The following is a 20,037-nucleotide window of genomic DNA, read 5'->3' on the forward strand; positions in this document are numbered from 1 at the left end:
AGAGAGTACTATGTGCAAGGCCCTGTTTTAAGTGGTTTTCCTGTATTGGTTCACTCCTCATAATAGCCCTATAAAGTACTTATTAATGCTCCCATTTTAGATGAAGTAGCTGAGGCAAAGAGAAGTTAAGCACCCTGGCCAAGGTCATACAACTATTAAGTCATAGGATTTAAACACACAAGCAGTGTGGCTCTAGAACCTTTAATCTTTACACTTTGCCATATTATGCCAAGGGAAATACTTTGTTCTTAGTAAGGGCACTTAAAAGTATCTGACATGACATCTGGAAAAATCTATTTAAATCACAAAGTAAAAGCATCTAAAAATGTATGCATTTAAGAAGATGAAATAAGTTTGAAATTTGTATTTAATGTGAAAATAAGTTAACTATTATTATACCTTAAGAACCAGTAAGTTACTAATATGCTTTTACATCCATTTTCAGAAAGTGGTTTTTAGTTCTGTTTGGCTTTGAGGAGCTCAATGATCACGACTGGGCAAAGAGCTCTGCCAATCTTATGGGAACATGTACATGTGTGCCCAAACATACTATATGGGCTCAGTCAAAAATCATCAAGGTGACCTATGGCAGAAAAGATAAATTCATCTCTCTATATTGTTAGGGGATCTTATGGAATAAATAATTTCTAATGGCTTTCTATCTTTTCAGATAAAGGAAGCTAACATTTGTTATCTATAGGTCTACTGCATGAGCATTCATCTAGTAATCACTTGAGTTCTTCTCAAAGTATCTATTTCTCAAACTATACTCCAAATGGGATTCAATTTTTAGCCCTTTTTTTTTTTTAAAGAAAATTAATAGAAAATAATGAAAATGTCTTACCTTCTATTCCCAATCTAATCTTCTTAAGACCTCTTTCCTTCAAAACTGATTTGGCCACATCTCTGTTTTCAATGTACTTGAAAAATCTATATAATTTTGTGCTATAAATAACTGGAAACAAAAAAGAAAACACCAAAAATATTTTCTTAATAAAAATCAAAGTACTTGGAGATGAACTTAAAATTATCTCCATCTTCAAAGGGGCCTGACAACCCTATAAGCCCTAATCATGGATGCAGTGATGCGGAAGGGTGACTAGCCAACATGACAGGACAATTCAGTACAGTTAATGAATAAGCAAATGTCTACTTAAGTTGAAACCAGAAAAGCTTTAATAACCAATCAGGTAACCCAATCCATAGGAAGAATCTCCTTCTGAAAGATTTATCATATACAAACTTACTAGAATGGGATCTGCCCCAATTTCTTCAAATAAGAGAACCAAAAGATAGCAATATCACATCATTATCAAGCAGCCCAACTCAAGGACTTTGCTGTAATGCCTATAAGGCCTTGTCTGGAAGGGGAAAAACTGCCTCATCAGAAACTATAAAATGGATACATCTTATATTTCACGGATTGAGCAACTATTAATAATTCCCCAAAAAGGCAAAGACCCTCCCCACAAACTGTTTCCAATACAGGCGAACAGCCCCATTTACTACTGATGTTAAAAAATGGCAGATTCGAGCATGTTCTGCCTAGGTTAGTCTGTTTAGAGCAAACTGGCTTTGCAAAGGACAGACATTCCACTGACAACATGTTGAGTCTTCCAAATGTGCTGGGAACTTCAGGGAGTTAGAGTGATGGACCTTCCTCGCCTTCTCTCTTTCAGGTGGAGTTATCTCCCTTAAAAGGTGAACTGCAAAGGTTTTTTCAAAAAAAGAAAAACACACTCACAAACCAAACATGCTGGTTTAAGAGCCAATAAAAGGAAAATACGTATATAGATGCTACTCATGGGGTAAATTTGTGATTTACATCCTTAAGATTACTGGTATTTTAAAACAAAAATTTGCTGACATCTCAGAATGAATGGTGTATGTCACATTTAGGAAAATCACGCTGAAGAGGCTGTGTTTCCTCAAATCAATCTTCTTTGGTTTGGAACATCTTAGCACAAAATGAAATATATTTAAGCAAATTAAGTAAAAATGTTTTCAGTCCTCTTTAAGCTTCCAAGCTGAAGATGAAAAACATGAAAACAAACCAAAGAACACGGACATGGAAAGTTCAACAACTCAGAGGGAAAAGCCAGGTCAACCATAGTTCTTCTATCACTATCATGTCATTTCTATGTTCTATAGCTGGCTCTATACTTTCTAGTATATCTCTTTTAATCTTTGTTGGCCTTTCATTTTTCCTGTGTTTTGCTCAACTTGTTATTCCACATATTATTACAGAAAACTGTCAGAAAACAAGCTAGGAATGAGGAAACACAACAGAAATGGCTGTTACTACAACTGTCCAGAGAAGAATCACAACACTAAGAGTATCATGCAAAGGGAGCATCTCAATGTAAACTCTGAAAAGAGCTTCTATAACTTATGTTAAAATAATCTTTTGAATATCTTCAAAAAGAATACCACTTGGGGACTGTTTTGTTTTTAGACAAGGATAAGTAAAATGAAAAAATCAGAGACTAAGGCATTCTGTAAGTTTCTATATTCCTGTATTTTTCACTTAAACCCTAATCTTTACCAAGTCAACATAGACTGGAGTACAGAAGAAGGTGCTGGGTTCTTTCATCTACTTCCTCAAATCATTCTTTTAGCTCTATCTTCTCAAACCTATAAAACTGCTCAAAAATATTATATTGGGTTCATCAAGAAAAGTAATATAAATTTTCTAACAACAAAAAAATCAAAAGGCTCATATCAGGGAAAGTTTAAAAGTCTATTAAGGAAAAAGTCATTGTTAATTCTCAAGATAAGCTGTTTTGGCCAGAAATACCTAACTATAGTTCCACAAAGCTTTCTGAAGGATCATTATATCCTCCAGAACACATATATGATACTAAAAAGGGAATATCTTAGAACTTAAAATCACCCTAGAAATCAATGAGTTGAAGCAAAATTAATCTAAAAAAATCAGCTGATTTTTTATAATCTACTAACTCCAAGATCTACTTCTGTAGAAGGCTTCTTTCTAAATGCAAAGAAAAAAAATCCATCAAGATCCAGATACTCAATAAAGAGCAAACCATTTCTCTGCATGACAGGCATTTTGTAAAGGGCCACAGAGTAAATACTTTGGGCTTTGTGAGCCATGCGGTCTCTGTTGCAACTACTCAGCTCTGCCACTGTAGCACAAAAGCAGCAAAAGACAATACATAAAACTATTCATAAAAACAGGCAATAGGCTGGATTTTGGCCCACAGCCCATGGTTTGATGACCTGGTGTAGGTAAGAATTCAATGTACTTTCTTTATAAAAACTGTCCTTTGATCAGTATTATAAGATACAGAGAGAATCTATGATGACTCAAGAGAGAGAAAACATGCCACAACACTTACTTTGTGAATACTCTTCTCCCATCTGTGGTGGATACTCTTCATCCCAATCAACCACATCATCATCTGTAAGCACTACTATGTGGCATTCTCGCTCCCCACTCTGGGCACTAGCTACCATGAGAGGCAGGATCATTTCTTCCAGATAAAATTCAAACTGTCTACGAGCACCATCATTTGATAACTCATGCATTAGGGCACCTGAAATGAAACCCACAAAAATACCTTGATTTTTTTGATGACTGACGAGGAAAAGAAGAGCAGAAGGAATACACACACACAACATCCAACCCTACAGACAAAATAATAGTGGTTATTATTTTGTCAAAACTTTTCCTAGGGGCCCTCTGGGTGGCTCATTTGGTTAAGTATCCGACTTCAGCTCAGGTCAGGATCTCACAGTTTGTGGGTTAAAGCCCTGCACCGGGCTCTGTGCTGATAGCTCAGGGACTGCAGCCTGCTTTGGATTCAGTGTGTCCCTCTCTCTCTGCCCCTCCCCTGCTTGTGCTCTGTCTCTCTCTCGCTCTCAAAAATAAACAAACATTAAAAAAAAACTTGGGGGGCGCTTGAGTGGCTCAGTCGGTTAAGCGCCCAACTTGGGCTCAGGTTATGATCTCACAGTTGGTGAGTTTGAGCTCCACACTGGGCTCTGTGCTGACAGCTTCGGATTCTGTGTCCCCCCTCTCTCTCTGCCCCTCCCCTAGTCACACTCTGTCTTTCTCTCAAAAATAAATATTTAAAAAAAAAATCTTAGGAAGAGATGTTATGGAACTAACTGTAGGATCTTACAGCAAGAAGGGCCAATTAAAAGTATCTAACACAAGCTCCATTTTATACTTCATAAGTGATCTGCCCAAGGTTATAAAACTAATTTGCAAAATTAGAATTAAATCCCCCAACCCCTCCCTAGCCCAGGGTAGTTTTTACTATATCATGTTGTCTTCTATCAATATACGCAATTGTATCTTAGGGTATATCTTAAGGATCTTTTCAGATTGTCCATATGAACTAAAATAGCTCCCACATTCCATCTCCCATGTTTTCTTTCTCAGAAAATTATTCACAAACATTAATATTTCAGTGTAGGCAAAGAAGTGAATTGATTTTGGGATAAGGAAAGCAAAAGGCTAAGTACAGACGTAACGAATAACTTCAATTTCCCAAATACACAGCCACAAACTCACCTGCATTGACCTAATCTTTTTTGTTTTTCTATGTCAATGGCAATGTCCTAACTCCTATTTAAGGCACTACTAATTCAGAACTACTGAGAGGCTTAGAGAAGGAATTAGAACTCAATCTAATCTATAGTCTCCAGAGGGAGGGCTTTTTCCCCCCAAACCATGTTGCTAATTATGTGATAGTTATTAATAATATATAATGATATAACAAATGATTAAATAAAATGTTATTATTTAGCCATGCCTCTCTCTAGGCTGGCTACTTCCCATTATGATTTTTTTTTTTTTTTGAATTCCCTCTATAACCAAACTGTGAGGTATACAGGAAGGCTACTTCCCATTATCATTTCTTTTTTTTTTTTTTTTTTTCAATGTTTTTTTTTGTTTGTTTTTTTTTTTATTTTTGGGACAGAGAGAGACAGAGCATGAACGGGGGAGGGGCAGAGAGAGAGGGAGACACAGAATCGGAAACAGGCTCCAGGCTCTGAGCCATCAGCCCAGAGCCCGACGCGGGGCTCAAACCCACGGACCGCGAGATCGTGACCTGGCTGAAGTCGGACGCTTAACCGACTGCGCCACCCAGGCGCCCCTTATCATTTCTTTTTAATTCCCTTTATCGTCAAACTCCTAGATATATCAACACATTGATTTTCCTTTAACTTTTGAGCCAATTCCAATCTGGCTTCTACACTCAGTACTCCTCAAAACTGCTCTCAATATAGATTCCAAATGACCTGTAGATTGGTAAAAATAATGAACATCTTTAGATCATGTTTTTATTTGAATTCTCAGTTGAATCTCTTATGAGGACCATCACCCTCTTCTTAAAACACTCTCTTTCCTAAGACTCTCCAAAGCCACTATCCCTGTTTTTCTTTCTCCTCTGGATGTTCTTCGATCATCTTTACCAGCTCTTTCTCCTCTAGCTGTTCATTAAATACTGATGTTTCTCAGGACAACTGTCTTTTCTTCTCCTACCTTATGCTGATAATTCCCAAATTTATTCTACTAATTCTCATCTTCTATATTCTAGATGCATTATATTCAACTGCCTTCTGAAAATCTTTACTGGGATGCCACCTCACAAGTACCTCAAACTCAATATATTCAAAAGCGAATTTAATCATATCTGCTTCTCCCTGCACTGTTTTCTAAAACTGGCCACATCATCCCATTCATTTCTCAGAATCATCTCAGAAGAGTGCCGGGCATATAATAGGAACTTAAATATTTGTAGAATAAATAAGTGAATCCCTGATTCCTCTTTCATATCCTAACTCAATTATTCCCCAAGGCTTATCAAGTCTACCTCTTAAATACACCTTGAATGGTGTCATTTCCTTCTCTGGAATACGCTAACTAAAGATAACTGCAACATCTCTTATGCCTCATGCTTTATTGCAGTGGGACCTTGACATCTCTTCCCAGGAGGTGGAGTCTAACCCTCCCCTTTAACGTAGGCTGGTTATACTGACTTGCTTTAACCAGGGGAGCATTGCAGAGGTGACAGTGTAGGACTTGTGGGTTTGCTTCGGTCTTGGGGAATGCTCACTTTCCAAATGCTTCCCAACCTAACCTAGTGTGCAGGTTTGGAGAAGTCCAAGATGCATGAAGAGGCCACGTGTAGGTACCCTGTTTGACAGTCCTAGCTGAACTCAGTCTTTGAGTCATCTGAGTGCAGGCAGCAGACATGTGAGTGAAGAAGCCTGCAGCCTTCTACGTCACCTCAGCCCTTCAATTATTCATAAGATGAGGACTCAGACATCGTGAAGCAGACAAAAGCCACCTCTACTTGGTCTGAGTTCTTGACCCACAGAATAAAAATGATTGTACTTTATGTCTGGAATGGTCTGTTGCAGAACAATAATTAACCCGAACACACTCCATCCCCAATGCCCACCCCCAAGTCCAAGTCATCCTTAACTCACCAAACTACTATAAAACCTAATCACATTCCCCCAACGTTTGCTTCGGGCCCTGTGTAATTCATCTTCCCCTCAGCAGCCAAATTATGCATCTCCTCTTGTTTGAATCTGTCACGGCTTATACTATCCTTAGAATAAAAGTCCCAGACCCTCAACTTGGTCCATAAAGGTCTGTTACATGAAAAAGGAGATCACACATCAATGTGTACTGTCCTTTAAAAAAATATTTTCTTTAAACACTACATATAGCCCACATAAGTCTTACATATGTATATATACATATGTATGTATGTGTGTGTGTGTATATGTGTATATATATATATATATATATATATATCCCCTACATATAAATTTAGTCTAGCCCGTATTTCTCTCCTGAACTGTAAACATGTATACCCAATGCCCCACTAAGCATTTCCACTTGGATGTCTAGTAAGGGTTTCAAATTTAACATGTCCCAAATCAAGCTTCTAAATTTCTGCTCCCTATGACGTCTCCCCCATCTCACTTAATGGCAACTCCACATTTCAAGTTAAAGTTCTCTTGTGGGGCGCCTGGGTGGCTCAGTTGGTTAAGCGTCTGGCTCTTGACTTTGACTCCGGTCATGATCTCACGGTTCGTGAATTCAAGCCCCACATCAGGCTCTGTGCTGGCAGAATGGAGCCTGCTTGGGATTCTCTCTCTCTCCTTTCCCCCCCACTCTCTCTCTCTGCCCCTCCCCTGCTCACATGCTCTGTCTCTCTCTCAAAAAAAGAAAAAAAAGTCCTCTTCTCTCTTCCCCATCCCATATTCCGTGAGCTAGCAAATCCCACAACTCTACCATCTAACACGTCCAGAATTAGATCACCTCCCACTGCTTCCACCCTGATTTAAGCCACCACTACCTCTTACTTGAATTATGGCAACAGCGTCCTAATTATCTCTTTGCTTTTACCTTATTTCTCCTTGCAGTCCATTTCCAACACACCAGCAAAGAGTAATCCTTTTAAGCCACAGATCAGGACTACAGCACCACACAACTCTACATGAAATTCTGTGTGACCAGTGCCCCGTGAAATGGTACAACACGGCAACCTCACAGATCATATCACTCCTCTGTTCAAAACCCTCCAATGGCTTCCCATCTCACTCAGAATAAAAGCCAAAAGAAAAAGGCCCTATATGACCTAGGTCCCCGCCTAACCTCATCTACTACGAACATTCTAACTTCCTTTACTACAACTCTTTGCTGCTCTCAAATATGCCAGGCAAGCTGCCTCAACGGTTGCACTCATTGTTAACCTCTGCCTGAAATTAAATTTTCCTTTCCAAGTAAGGCTTCTCTGGCTATTCTATGTCCCTTCCTTACTTCTTCCCCCTCCTCAGCACCTATCACTAACATACCATATGCTACTTGTTTACCTGGTTTATTGTGTATCTTCTCCCAAAAAGTATTAAGTTCCATTAGAACAGGAAGTTTTGCCTGGTTTGTTCATGCTGTATCCCCAGAACTCAGAAGAGACTGGTACAGAATGAACAGTCATCAGATAGTTGTCCAGTTAAGAAATTTTGTTTTCTCCCTACTCCTCTGGCCTTATTTCTCACCTCTTACACTCCATCCCTCCACTCTCGCCACACTTCCCTTCTTTCAGTTCGTTAGGTGTGTCATATTCCTTCCAACCTGACAGCCCCTGCAAACACCTTTTCTGCTGCCTGCAACAGTCAGCATCTTATCCTCTTCACCACCCCTTTAGGTGTTAGCTTTAATGTCAAGGAGATGATCTGCCATAATCCCTTTACCACACACTTCTCATAGCATCTCATTTCTTCACTGCATTTTTCACAGCTTTTTATTACTTGTCGAATGCCTGTCTTCCCCGCTAGACTGTAAATGCCATAAAGGCAGGGACAATGTCTTTTTTTTTTTAATTTTTTTTTTCAACGTTTATTTATTTTTGGGACAGAGAGAGACAGAGCATGAACGGGGGAAGGGCAGAGAGAGAGGGAGACACAGAATCGGAAACAGGCTCCAGGCTCTGAGCCATCAGCCCAGAGCCCGACGCGGGGCTCGAACTCACGGACCGCGAGATCGTGACCTGGCTGAAGTCGGACGCTTAACCGACTGCGCCACCCAGGCGCCCCAAGGCAGGGACAATGTCTTATCCATCACTTCATATTTATATTTATACTCATTCATATTTATTCTCACTCATACTACATGCATGGAACTCCTAGAAAGCTTGATTAAGAAGGGAGGGGATTATAAGTTAAGCAGTAAACTAGAAACGCATAGCTGATACTTAAGAATTAAAGAATTGGAGGGGCGCCTGGGTGGCTTGGTCGGTTAAGCGCCCGACTTCAGCTCAGGTCATGATCTCACGGTCGGTGAGTTTGAGCCCCGCGTCGGGCTCTGTGCTGACAGCTCAGAGCCTGAAGCCTGTTTCAGATTCTGTGTCTCCCTCTCTCTCTGCCCCTCCCCTGTTCATGCTCTGTCTCTCTCTGTCTCAAAAACAAACGTTAAAAAAAAAAAAAAATTAAAAAAAAAAAGAATTAAAGAATTGGAAATCCACGCTGCATAGGAAATGTCTGAAGCCATAATGATGAATGGCATCACTTAGAATAAATGTACAGATTCTGTGAGAGAGAAGGTAGCTTAAGACAGAATGCTTGGGAATTACCACATTCCAGAGATATAGGAACAGGGAACAAGTGAGAGAATAATAAACAGAAGACCTGAAAGAAGGATGTAAAAGAGCCAAAGGAAGAAAGAGTCTAGAAGAAAGGAGTGACTTAACAGTGAAACCTAAAGACAGGGATACCAGCCAGAATTATCACTACTTTTGAAACAATGTTCAAAATATTCTAGACAATTAAATAAGATATCTATCTAGAGAGGGAGGGAGGGAGGGAGGGAGAGTGAGTGTTATTTAGGGGCACTTAGGTGACTCAGTTGGTTAAGCATCCAACTCTTGATTTTGACTCAGGTCATGATCTCATGGTTCGTGAGCTTGAGCCCCACATTGAGCTCTGCACTCCCTCTCGCTGCCCCTCCCTGACACTCATTCTTTCTCAAAATAAATACATATTTAAACAAGAATAAAAAAAAATAAAGTGTTATTTACAACAGAGTCAATTATCCACCAAGAATATATAAGAACCAACTGAAAAACTATTAGAAATAAAGAGAATCCTGTTAGATGGCTAAATAAATACAAATGTACAAAATTCAGTAGTTTTCTCATATGTTAGCAGTTAGAAAATTTAAACATATTTTACACACAACAAAAATACAAAATATCAAAAAATAAAGAGCAGAAATAAAAATAAAACTTGGGGCCCCTGGGTGGCTCAGTCAGTTAAGTGTCTGACTTCAGCTCAGGTCATGATCTCGCGGTTTGTGGGTTCGAGCCTGGGTCAGGCTCTGTGCTGACAGCTCACAGCCTGGAGCCTGCTTCGGATTCTGTGTTTCCCTCTCTGCCCCTCCCCCGCTTGTGCTCACGCATGCACTCTCTCAAAAATAAATAAAATGTAAAAAAAAATTTTTTTAAAGAAATAAAAATAAAACTTAGTAAACAGCAGTTGGAGGAGACGGTACAGTAAATATGTTAATTCTTCTAAAACATTAACTTCAAATAATTCCAATGAAAACTTAAAATATTTTTTTTATTGTTTTTAATGTTTATTTTTGAGACAGAGTGCAAGCAGAGGAGGGGCAAAGACAGAAGGGGGAACACAGAATCCGAAGCAGGCTCCAGGCTCTGAGCTGTCAGCACAGAGCCTGATGCTGCAAGATGGTGACCTGAGCCAAAGTTGGACGCTTAACAGACTGAGCCACCCAGGCGTCCCTTCACTTAAAATATTTTAAATAATTGTTTTTTAATATCTACAACAGACATAGGTCAGATTTGAGTCTGACGCTGAAGATTACATAGAGAGGAAAAGACTAATGGTACTAGAGAAGATGACAAGAATTGGAATAGGGTCCTAAAAAATGCATGAGGGATAAAATAATTTACTTATTTGGCAAATGTTTATTGAGTCCTTCCTTACCATGTGTCAGGCACTATGGACACAAAGCTGGAAAGGTACAGTCCCTACCCTCAAGTTCAAACTGGTTTAATGCTACAAACTAAAAAAAATAGAGCAAGACAGAGAGAGAGAAAGAACCCACAGTCACTCTTGTTATTTCGGTGTCTCTGTTTCCATGACTCCAAAAGCAGGCTCTACCTCTGATCTCCCTTTCTCAATAGCTTTGATATAACTTTAGTTTTTTAGTCTTTGGTTGCAGTCCCATTGTGTCCTACCTACGGTGTCTTTCTTCTTGGGCCCTCTGAACTGGTGCTTTATTCAAACTTTAAATTTCATTTTCCATACCACTTTTACCCACGGATACTATATTTTCATTTCTTTTAGCCCCGGGCTTTCATTCCTGAGTTCAGCTGTGGTTTTCAAACCCTTATGTGGATTACAGTGTTTGCCTGAGAAGATGGACACTGAAGAAATTTACAGCATAGTTGGGGAGCTACTATTTGCCATAGAGTTCCTTCACTATATGGTAAGTTCTATGACAGAAGATTAAGAAGTCAGTTCCTTCCTGTACTAATCTGAACATACAATTCCTTCTGTCTGGAACATACTTTCTTTTCCCCTTCCTCCAGAAAGTTTCCTTAAGCCTCCACTCCTGAGTTAGGTATGGCTCCTATATTCTCATTTAGTACTCTATTATTTCTCTAACACCATAATATAATTTACTTGTCTGTCTTCCCCACAATACTACAAGCATCATGAAAGCAGGGACTCTGTCTTTTTTTGTTGCCTTTCACATACCTAATATTTGGTATAAACTATGTGTTCAATAAAAATGCAGAAAATGATGGATAAGCCATTAAATAAATTATTAAAACATATTTGCTAATATAATTATTCACAATATACTTCCATGTAAAAATACTACAAAATAGCATGTACAATATGATACAATACTTTTTAAATTTACTTTTATTTCCTAATTTTGCTATCTTTTTTAAAAGGAAACCTTTATATAATACTATGTGTCAAGCACTATTCATTTCATCTTCACAACAACCCTGTGAAATAAGTAATATTATTGTCTCCATTTTAAAGATGAGGGAACTAAGAAACAAAGTTTTAAATAACTTGTCCAAAAAACCCAGTACTCTCTATTCAATAAACATTTAGTACTTGTATGGTTTTAAGTTAAGAGAGACAGACATCTTAGTGTAAAGTGCCATTCCGTATACAGTTAAGACACATCTTAGAAGGAAAAAATTCAGTTTTGACTCAAGCCTACACCTACACTATCCTTTTATGTTTTTAAAAGGCCATTTTGTCTCTTCAAATTCTATATAGTTTTAATAAAGTCTATGAGAATCTCTACATTTTAAAAAACGTGTATTACAGGGGCGCCTGGGTGGCGCAGTCGGTTAAGCGTCCGACTTCAGCCAGGTCACAATCTCGCGGTCCGGGAGTTCGAGCCCCGCGTCAGGCTCTGGGCTGATGGCTCAGAGCCTGGAGCCTGTTTCCGATTCTGTGTCTCCCTCTCTCTCTGCCCCTCCCCCGTTCATGCTCTGTCTCTCTCTGTCCCAAAAATATATAATAAAACGTTGGAAAAAAAAATTTTAAAAACGTGTATTACAAATACTCTAGAAACAGTTACAAATAATTATTTAAAAGCCAAAAGTCTAGAAAAACCATTTGGCATGTATTTTACATAAAGACTCTTACCTTTAATTCCATAACAAATAAATGAGACTTAACAGTGATGACAAGGTCTATGTCCAAAGGATTACAAAACCAAATCCACATCAATTTTTTATCTGACAGTCACCAAAATTCAACATCTAATTATATGAAATGAAATTAAAAATGGTCCCATGAATAAAAAACACAAGACGTGAACTAAAAAATCTGTAATAATGCTCATGGTTTAGTAAAAACATTTTTCAAGATGTGAAAACACAGAAACTTTGCTTGTGTTTACACATGTATGCTCTACCTGTCCAACTATCTGACTTTAAACTTTTAAATATCATTTATAGAGAAATGGACTCAGAGGTGGACCAGCCACTTTGTCTCAACCTACTGATATTTTTATGGAGACTTTTTAAAGAATTTTTGGCAATAATAAAGTGGTACTTAGGGAAAAACTTAATAAGGCCACATATTTTCAATGAGAACTTAACTAAGTATGAAAAAAAAATAGCCATATTACAGCATCCAGTAGGTGCCTTAAATTTCTAAATAATATTTCCATTCCCAGTTTCTAACACACTAAACTTTTGAGAAGGTACGCCAAGCTAGTGTTGAGTTTAGGTTAATCAGGTAAAGATAACCATAAGGCTGAGATTAACAAGGTTATAACCATGCATAGGAAACTTTTTAAGTGGCTTTCCACCATATATAGGATAAAAATATAAGAACATGAGTTTGGATTTAAAGACTTTCCATAATGTGGTCCATTTATTTATTCCCATCTCCTTCTGGTACTGATACAAAGTCCTGCTCCAACTAGGTTGTTTTCAAAATATATCTTTTGCATCTTTATTCCAAAAATTTCAACATTAGAGTCACCTCTCTACTCTTTCTAAGTTATTCCTATTTATTCTTTACTACCTGCTTCTTCTGAACTCTTTCTCAATCCTTCTAGCCCACAATAACCTCTCCTGAACTTCTTCAACCACTTAACATCCAAGTCAACATCTGAAAATTCTCCTATTCTATTTTAACCTTTCTGTGTATTATCACCCTTCCTCACCCCACCCCAGGCATGGCCTAACAATGAGAGCGAGGGATGTTGTGGAGGTAGTGAGGGGAAAATATCAAAAAGTTAGGATTTCCAAAGTTCTAGACTCTGCTCTGAGGCTGTTTGATGTTCTCAAAGTGACTTGGCCCTTGTTATGAACTGAGGGTTAAGTATCCAGTTTAAGATCTGTAATGACAAATACTGTTTTTGAGAATTATTTTTATCTTCCACAGGGGCTTAAGATATCATTTCACATGCAAAGTACAAATATAGTTAAATTTTTGGTTGATGTGATCTGAAGAGTGAAGCCAAATATCATACTTGACCAAAGCCAGGGTTCCCAAGCTGGAAGATAAAGAGTTGCAACAAAAGACAGAGACAGGGATCAAGGAGGAAATCTGGGAGAGTCTATCAAATAATAAATACATGCATACATAAATATATACATAAAATTTCTAAAAAGTTTTGGAAAATTGCACAAGATCTTGTAAAGATCTCTGTAGACTTCCACAAATCATCTTGATGGCATTAGAATGCTTTATAATCCAATTAAATATTTGATGCCTAGGTAAATAGCACTATTTCAGGCTTTTCATTCCAATACTGTAACTCTACAAACCACTTACACAAAAAACATCATACTTACTGAGATCTCTACATTTAATAGTACTATATTCAAAAGAAATACAAAGATAGTCGCATGCTTCTCTCAGTTCAGGAATAGATATGCCATCAGGACAACGGATTATTCCTGTTTTGTAGTAATCCTACAAAAAAAGTAAAGAATGCATAAAACATCTAGAGCACAAGGTGTCCAAAACCTTTTTATTAAAATTAAGCTGGCAGCATTTTCAAAAACAGTGGAGCTCTGAGATTTCTGAACTGTGGAATTTTAAAGTTAGATGGGACCTCAGTTAATCTAACCACTTCTTCATTTTACCAATATGAAAACTTGGGTTCACTGACTCACCCAGTCATACGATTATTTAATAGCAGAGGAAAGATTAGAACCCAGGTCTCCCCATTAATGATGCATTTCTTCTCTCTACTGTATCATGCCAATTCACATGTATTTTCCCCTCTGCAAGTTATTTTTCTATATAACTATCATCAAATTTTTAAACTTTTTTTAAAAAAGAAAGGTAAGGGGCACCTGGGTGGCTCAGTTGGTTAAGTATCTGACTTCAGCTCAGGTAATGATCTCATGGTTTGTGAGTTCAAGCTCTGCATCAGACTCTGCACTATCAATGCAGATTCTCTCTCTGTCTCCCTCCCCTCTCCCTCTTTCCCAAAATAAATAAACTGAAAAAAAAAAAAAAGTTAAGTGACAGATTTTAAGTTACCTTCAATATTACCAAGAAAATTGAGCAAAATTTATGGTTCTTAATAAAGAACTTAAAAGTCATATCCAAATATTAAAATATATAAACAGAATGCACAGTTAGATATTCTTCCAAATACTATTCTTTGGTGTGTCCAATTTTATGATGAACAATCAATAGCCCTCATTTCTAAAATCTACTTGAAAAGTTAAGGGTTAGCCCCCAAACTTCTTGTCACCTTTACTTGGAGGGTCAAGTGGAATTGTAAGCACTTATCCCCCAAATCAAGATCTTCCCCACCCCTCCATCAAGCTTCCTTGTGGTTCTGAGCCACAATAACGCACTTAATAAAGCTGCTACACCAGTGGAAGCAAGATGTCTTCTGGTACTTGTCCAAGTACTAACAACCCAATCAAGATCAATTTCTTTTCCTATCTTGTACCTCAGGATCCCCCTGCCTACTTTCCCTAAAATTATTTCAGGAAACCGTATTTTCAGACTGTGGCATAAACTGTCACACACTATAAATCAAATCTTTATCACTAATTTGAAATTATAAGAAGGGACTCTAACACTAATTCAAATATTCATCAAAATAAAAGGTGAAAAATCTCAAAACAAGGTTTAAAATGAAGATGCTAACAACTACACTTTGGAGATGACTTTTACATGTTCATAACTGTCCACAGTGCCAGCTATGTGCAATAAAATATTAAAATTCATATAGTCTCATTCATTCTCAGGTAGCAAAGAATGATCAACTTATTGTATTTAAGAGAATTAGGAAGGGAGGAGTAATATGACTCCAGAAGTATTATCACTAAACCCTTGAAAGAACTGCCTATTTATACCTAAGAGGTAAATCATCCCCTGTCCTATCTGTGCAAAAGTCATAAAATTCATTTATTTGTGTCGTATTACCTTTATGCACTAAAAGAAAAATAAATGAAATGGTATTTTTAAAATATGAATATTAACAATATTATTAATAACTATTAATTATATTAATATAATACCAATTATATATTATATAAAATATAATATAAAATATTGATTATAATATAATGTTAATTATATAATTATTAATAATTATTAATAATATTAGTATTATTTAAAACAATATTCTGCATACAGATATACAAATCGAACTCTGCTTCCAGTCCAAGTACCTGCCAAAAAGAGGTTATGTGATTTAGCAAATACATGTAAGAAACAAGCACTCACCAGAATAGCTCGAAACACAGTGGAGCCAATTCCCTCTGCCACTTCATACTCTCCCTTCTCATTGGGACGTGTAAAATTATGTTCTCTGCCAGATCCAAACATCCTATGATGATAAATAATTGAGAAATGTAACAAACACGATACTTCCTTCAGAGGGAAAATTTATTTCATGTACATAAGTAAAAAGGAATTAAAATTTATCAGATTAATTCAAAACATTCTTTATTTTTATTTTTGACAGAGAAAGAGAAAGCATGCACACAAGCAGGGAAGGGGCAGAGAGAGAGAGAGAAGAGAGAGAGGAGAGAGAGAGAGAGAGAGAGAGAGAGAGAGAGAGAGAATCCCAAGCAGACTCCATGCTGTCAACACAGAGCCCTGATGCGGGGCTTGATCCCACAAACTGTAAGATCATGACCTGAGCTGAAACAAAGAGTTGGACACTTAACCAACTGAGCCATTGAGGTAGAGGTGCCCCTACCTCAAAAATTCTTATCAGCAATTTATTCTGGCAAATGTAACAAATGAAGAAATAGTAAAAGCACTTCCTTTCTGATGGGAGGGAACAAGAGTATAGATTCCCTATAAGCAAACAAAATCAAATGATAAAATTCTGAAGCTAAAGAACTTTCCAGCTCCTGCTTCTCAGGGGGAAAAAAAAAATCCATCAATCAATCAGTCTAGGGGGAAAGATGATTTTTATACTAATCTTACCAGAAAGAAAAAGAAAAAGGAAACCATGTTATCTGTGCCTTCTCCTTAAGACTGCTGCCTTCTTCACTGCAAAGTTAATGCTGTAGTGCAGCACACACAGGAAAAAGGCAGATGAGGCTGTTTCACTTTTCATAATTTTAACTATAAATCTAAGAAATATCACTTGGAATTCTTACACTTGCATCTTAGAACTGAAAAAAACAGCAATGAAATGCTCAGGTAGAGAGGAAGGAAGAAGTTAAGAGATGAACGAAAAGTTTAAACAAATGAGTAAAAAGGTCAACATTAATTTTTACATAAGAAAATACCAATTTCTATTTTTTCAAGTAATACTCTTGGCCCTTTAACAGTAACTATTTTGACAAGAGGCAACTTGCAGAATATGTTCTTTGAAATTTTCCCAAGAAAATTTAAAAATTGTGATTAAAGGAAGTTGAACCTCAGAATTCCATGATACCATTGTTCCTAAAGTAAACATGGCTGAGTATTCCACTCAACAATTTCCCAATTAAAATGGTTTCCTCTTTTATTATAACACAGAAATCTATGAAAAACAAAGCTTTTTCATTTCAAAGTTTCCAAAAGAATGCCAACTGCTTTTTACAGTTCCCATGAATATTAATTTTCATTAATTACTCAACTGACGTTGGAAAAGATGACTTCACTGATTTAAAAAAAAAAAAAAGACAACAGTCTTTCAGGAATCAAATGTCATGTAATTTTCTCAAATACTTGAAATAAAAATAAACTTATTTTTTAAGTAATCTCTACACCCAATGTGGGTCTTGAACTTATAACACCGAGATCCCATGCTCTATAGCCTAAGCCAGCCAGGTGTCCCTTAAATACTTGAATTTTTTTTACAAAAGCAGAACACAGATCAATCTGGATACACACACACACACATATGCGCGCACACACATATGTTGTTGGGCTTTGTTTTTTCTTTTTTTAAATGTAGCATAACAAATGAAACAAAATTTCAAATATCTACTTTTTAAGTGTGTTTCTTTAAAGTTTAGGTAAAAATAAAAAGTATTAACAGTGTCAAGTCATCCTCCTGACACCGCCCATCAATAATATCCCTTTGTGGGGTGCCTGGGTGGCTCAGTCGGTTAAGCAGCCGACTTCGGCTCAGGTCATGATCTCGCGGTCCGTGAGTTTGAGCCCCGCGTCGGGCTCTGTGCTGACAGCTCAGAGCCTGGCGCCTGTTTCAGATTCTGTGTCTCCCTCTCTCTGACCCTCCCCTGTTCATGCTCTGTCTCTCCCTGTCTCAAAAATAAATAAAACGTTAAAAAAAGTTAAAAAAAACAATACCCCTTTGTGCTGCTAAAAATACATAAAAGCCATAATTATTTTTTTCCTGAGAGATATAAAGTCTAATTGCCAACGTTAAAAGGAGCATTTATTTGAAAATGTAGTGTCATACGTTAGCTTTTATTCTGTATGCAGAGATACTAAGAAATCACACATACACACAGACACATTCTAAATAGTTGGTTCCTCATATGCGACCTAGAAAAAAAAACAAGTTTTTTCTACATGTTAACTTCTATTCCATTTATATGCTCTTTCTTTTTATACTTGAGTGAATAGAAAAAGATACTAATTTTACAATGAAAAGGTATTTGATCCTAGTTTAGGACAAGTTGAAAAATCAAGTGTATATTGACTGTATCATTCTTAAGACTGCAGTTCCCACAACTACAAACTACGTTAATCTTTACTCTGAACCAGCAAAGATTTGAGGATGGCTAGTACCTCTCCTTCATTCTACTAACTACTTGTTAATAATGTTTCTTTTTTTTAAGTATCTACATCAAACTGACAATTTATGCTGACTTTTCAGATAACCAACCTGGTGGGTTTTTTTCTTTAAACAATGCTGATACCTGCTATATTTGGTGGTTGAATTTGGGAGCCCCCAGGTGAAGAAAGCACATTATTTCTGTTAAATTTACCTTGTCACATACACTTTAAGGTTTTCGGCTGTGCAGATCGTTTGGGACCCTATCTTCATTAACTAATATATGCATTTGTTTTTCCTGCTGATACAGCAAAGATGGTTAGAAATAAAACTAAGTTCAAGAGGTGCCTGGGTGGCTCAGTCGGTTAAGCATCTGACTCTTGGTTTCAGCTCAGGTCATGATCTCATCATTTGTGGGATCGAGCCCCGCGTCCGGCTTCGCTTCTGCCTGTTTGGGATTCTCTCTCTGCCCCTCCCCGCTCACACCCCCTCTCAAAACAAATAAAAAATAAAAATGAACTTAAAAAAAAACTTAAGTTTAAGACCTGGCTCTACCACTTTCTAGTTGTATTAACTTGAACACTTTATTTAACCTCCAAAGCTCAGTTCATCTGTACAATAGCAATGCTACATTCCAAGAAAGAATTACTATAAAACATAAATAAATAAAATAATGTGAAAGTGCTTTATAATACTACAAAGAATGGCAATAATACAAACCTGCCCAACATTGTATTTGGCTGTGCAGTAAAAATGGATGGGTCTACAACAAATCTAGTGTTATCCACTATCAGTGTTACTCGTTCTGACGTTCTTACATTCCGAGCTCCTTCTTTTGCATTTTCATATACAAACACCATCTCCCCAGATGTCTTACAGCTACCATCTGAACTTGACTGACTACTGTTTCTGCTGCTGTTCCCGGCACTGCTACTAGAACCATTTGGAGATGCCTTCTGAGGACGAGGACTGCTTGGACGAGAGGAACTGTGGTCTTTTTCTCGTTCTGAAAGAAAGATGTTTAAAAAAGCTATGCAAATTGTCCTCTAAAAAATTCAAAATCCACATATAGCTTCTAAAAATCCTGATGTAGAAAAGTTGTTTTAAATCACAGTATTTCTCCTTTTTGATTTCAAGTAATATTTCCACAGAACACCATAAATATTATTTCCCAGAAATAAAACCTAAAACATCAAAATGTTTTCTACATTAATTTTTGTAGATTTCTTTTAAAGATGTACTGATGGCTAATGCTGACCCAGACCAATCAAAATTAAGGTAAATTTTATGATATTATTGTATTTAAAAATATACAGAAACCCAAGAACAGAATAGTCTTCCAACTCAAATAACTAAGCAATGAAAGCTAGTAAACGATTAATAAAAATACCAATTTTAACTGTCCCAAATTCTAAAAGTATTAGTACTATTCTGAGAACACAAAGTACAAACTGAGGACTCTCACTATGTTAATGAGAGCATTACCAAACTAGTAATTTATCTCACAAAAGCAAGGTCCCAAAGGAAGAAAAAAAGTCACTAAGGACACAGAAAGTATTTGTATTTTTCAAATGACTTTTAATGTCTCCCAAATAAAATGGCTTCAACAGCTGATGCTATAACTTTTGCTTGAATAAAAGCACTGCCACAAATTTTATAGGACCATATGATTACTATCTATAATTTTAATTAGGTAGGAAATAGTGTTAAAATTCAGAAGATACTCTTTAGCTGTTCCAATATTCTACAAAGGGAAAATTAAAACTAAGATTAGATTCTGTGGTAAATTCCCTTTAGAGGCTAGATAACTAAACTTTAAAGGTGACCTA

The 20,037-nt window shown here is 37.0% G+C and overlaps 1 protein-coding gene across 6 annotated transcripts in view; it reads right to left on the reverse strand.

Moving 5' to 3' along the window:
* BTBD10 (BTB domain containing 10) overlaps positions 1–20,037 on the reverse strand; it is an 89,625-nt gene that overhangs the window by 5,286 nt on the left and 64,302 nt on the right. For all 6 annotated transcript variants that reach the window (XR_006960767.1, XM_047072591.1, XM_047072593.1 and 3 more), the window contains 5 exons: positions 18,929–19,214; positions 15,751–15,853; positions 13,851–13,971; positions 3,360–3,557; positions 845–955 (listed from right to left, as the gene is read on the reverse strand). Coding sequence is in view for 5 of the 6 variants with exons in the window: in XM_047072591.1 (XP_046928547.1) it covers positions 845–955; positions 3,360–3,557; positions 13,851–13,971; positions 15,751–15,853; positions 18,929–19,214 (819 nt within the window). In the remaining variant the exon portion in view is untranslated. The remainder of the gene's footprint in view (positions 1–844; positions 956–3,359; positions 3,558–13,850; positions 13,972–15,750; positions 15,854–18,928; positions 19,215–20,037) is intronic.

This window comes from Lynx rufus, unplaced genomic scaffold (assembly GCF_022079265.1).
Source record: "Lynx rufus isolate CCGP_SWC_20201006 ecotype Redwood Valley unplaced genomic scaffold, mLynRuf1.p SCAF_9, whole genome shotgun sequence".
NCBI classification, from domain to species: Eukaryota; Metazoa; Chordata; class Mammalia; order Carnivora; family Felidae; genus Lynx; species Lynx rufus.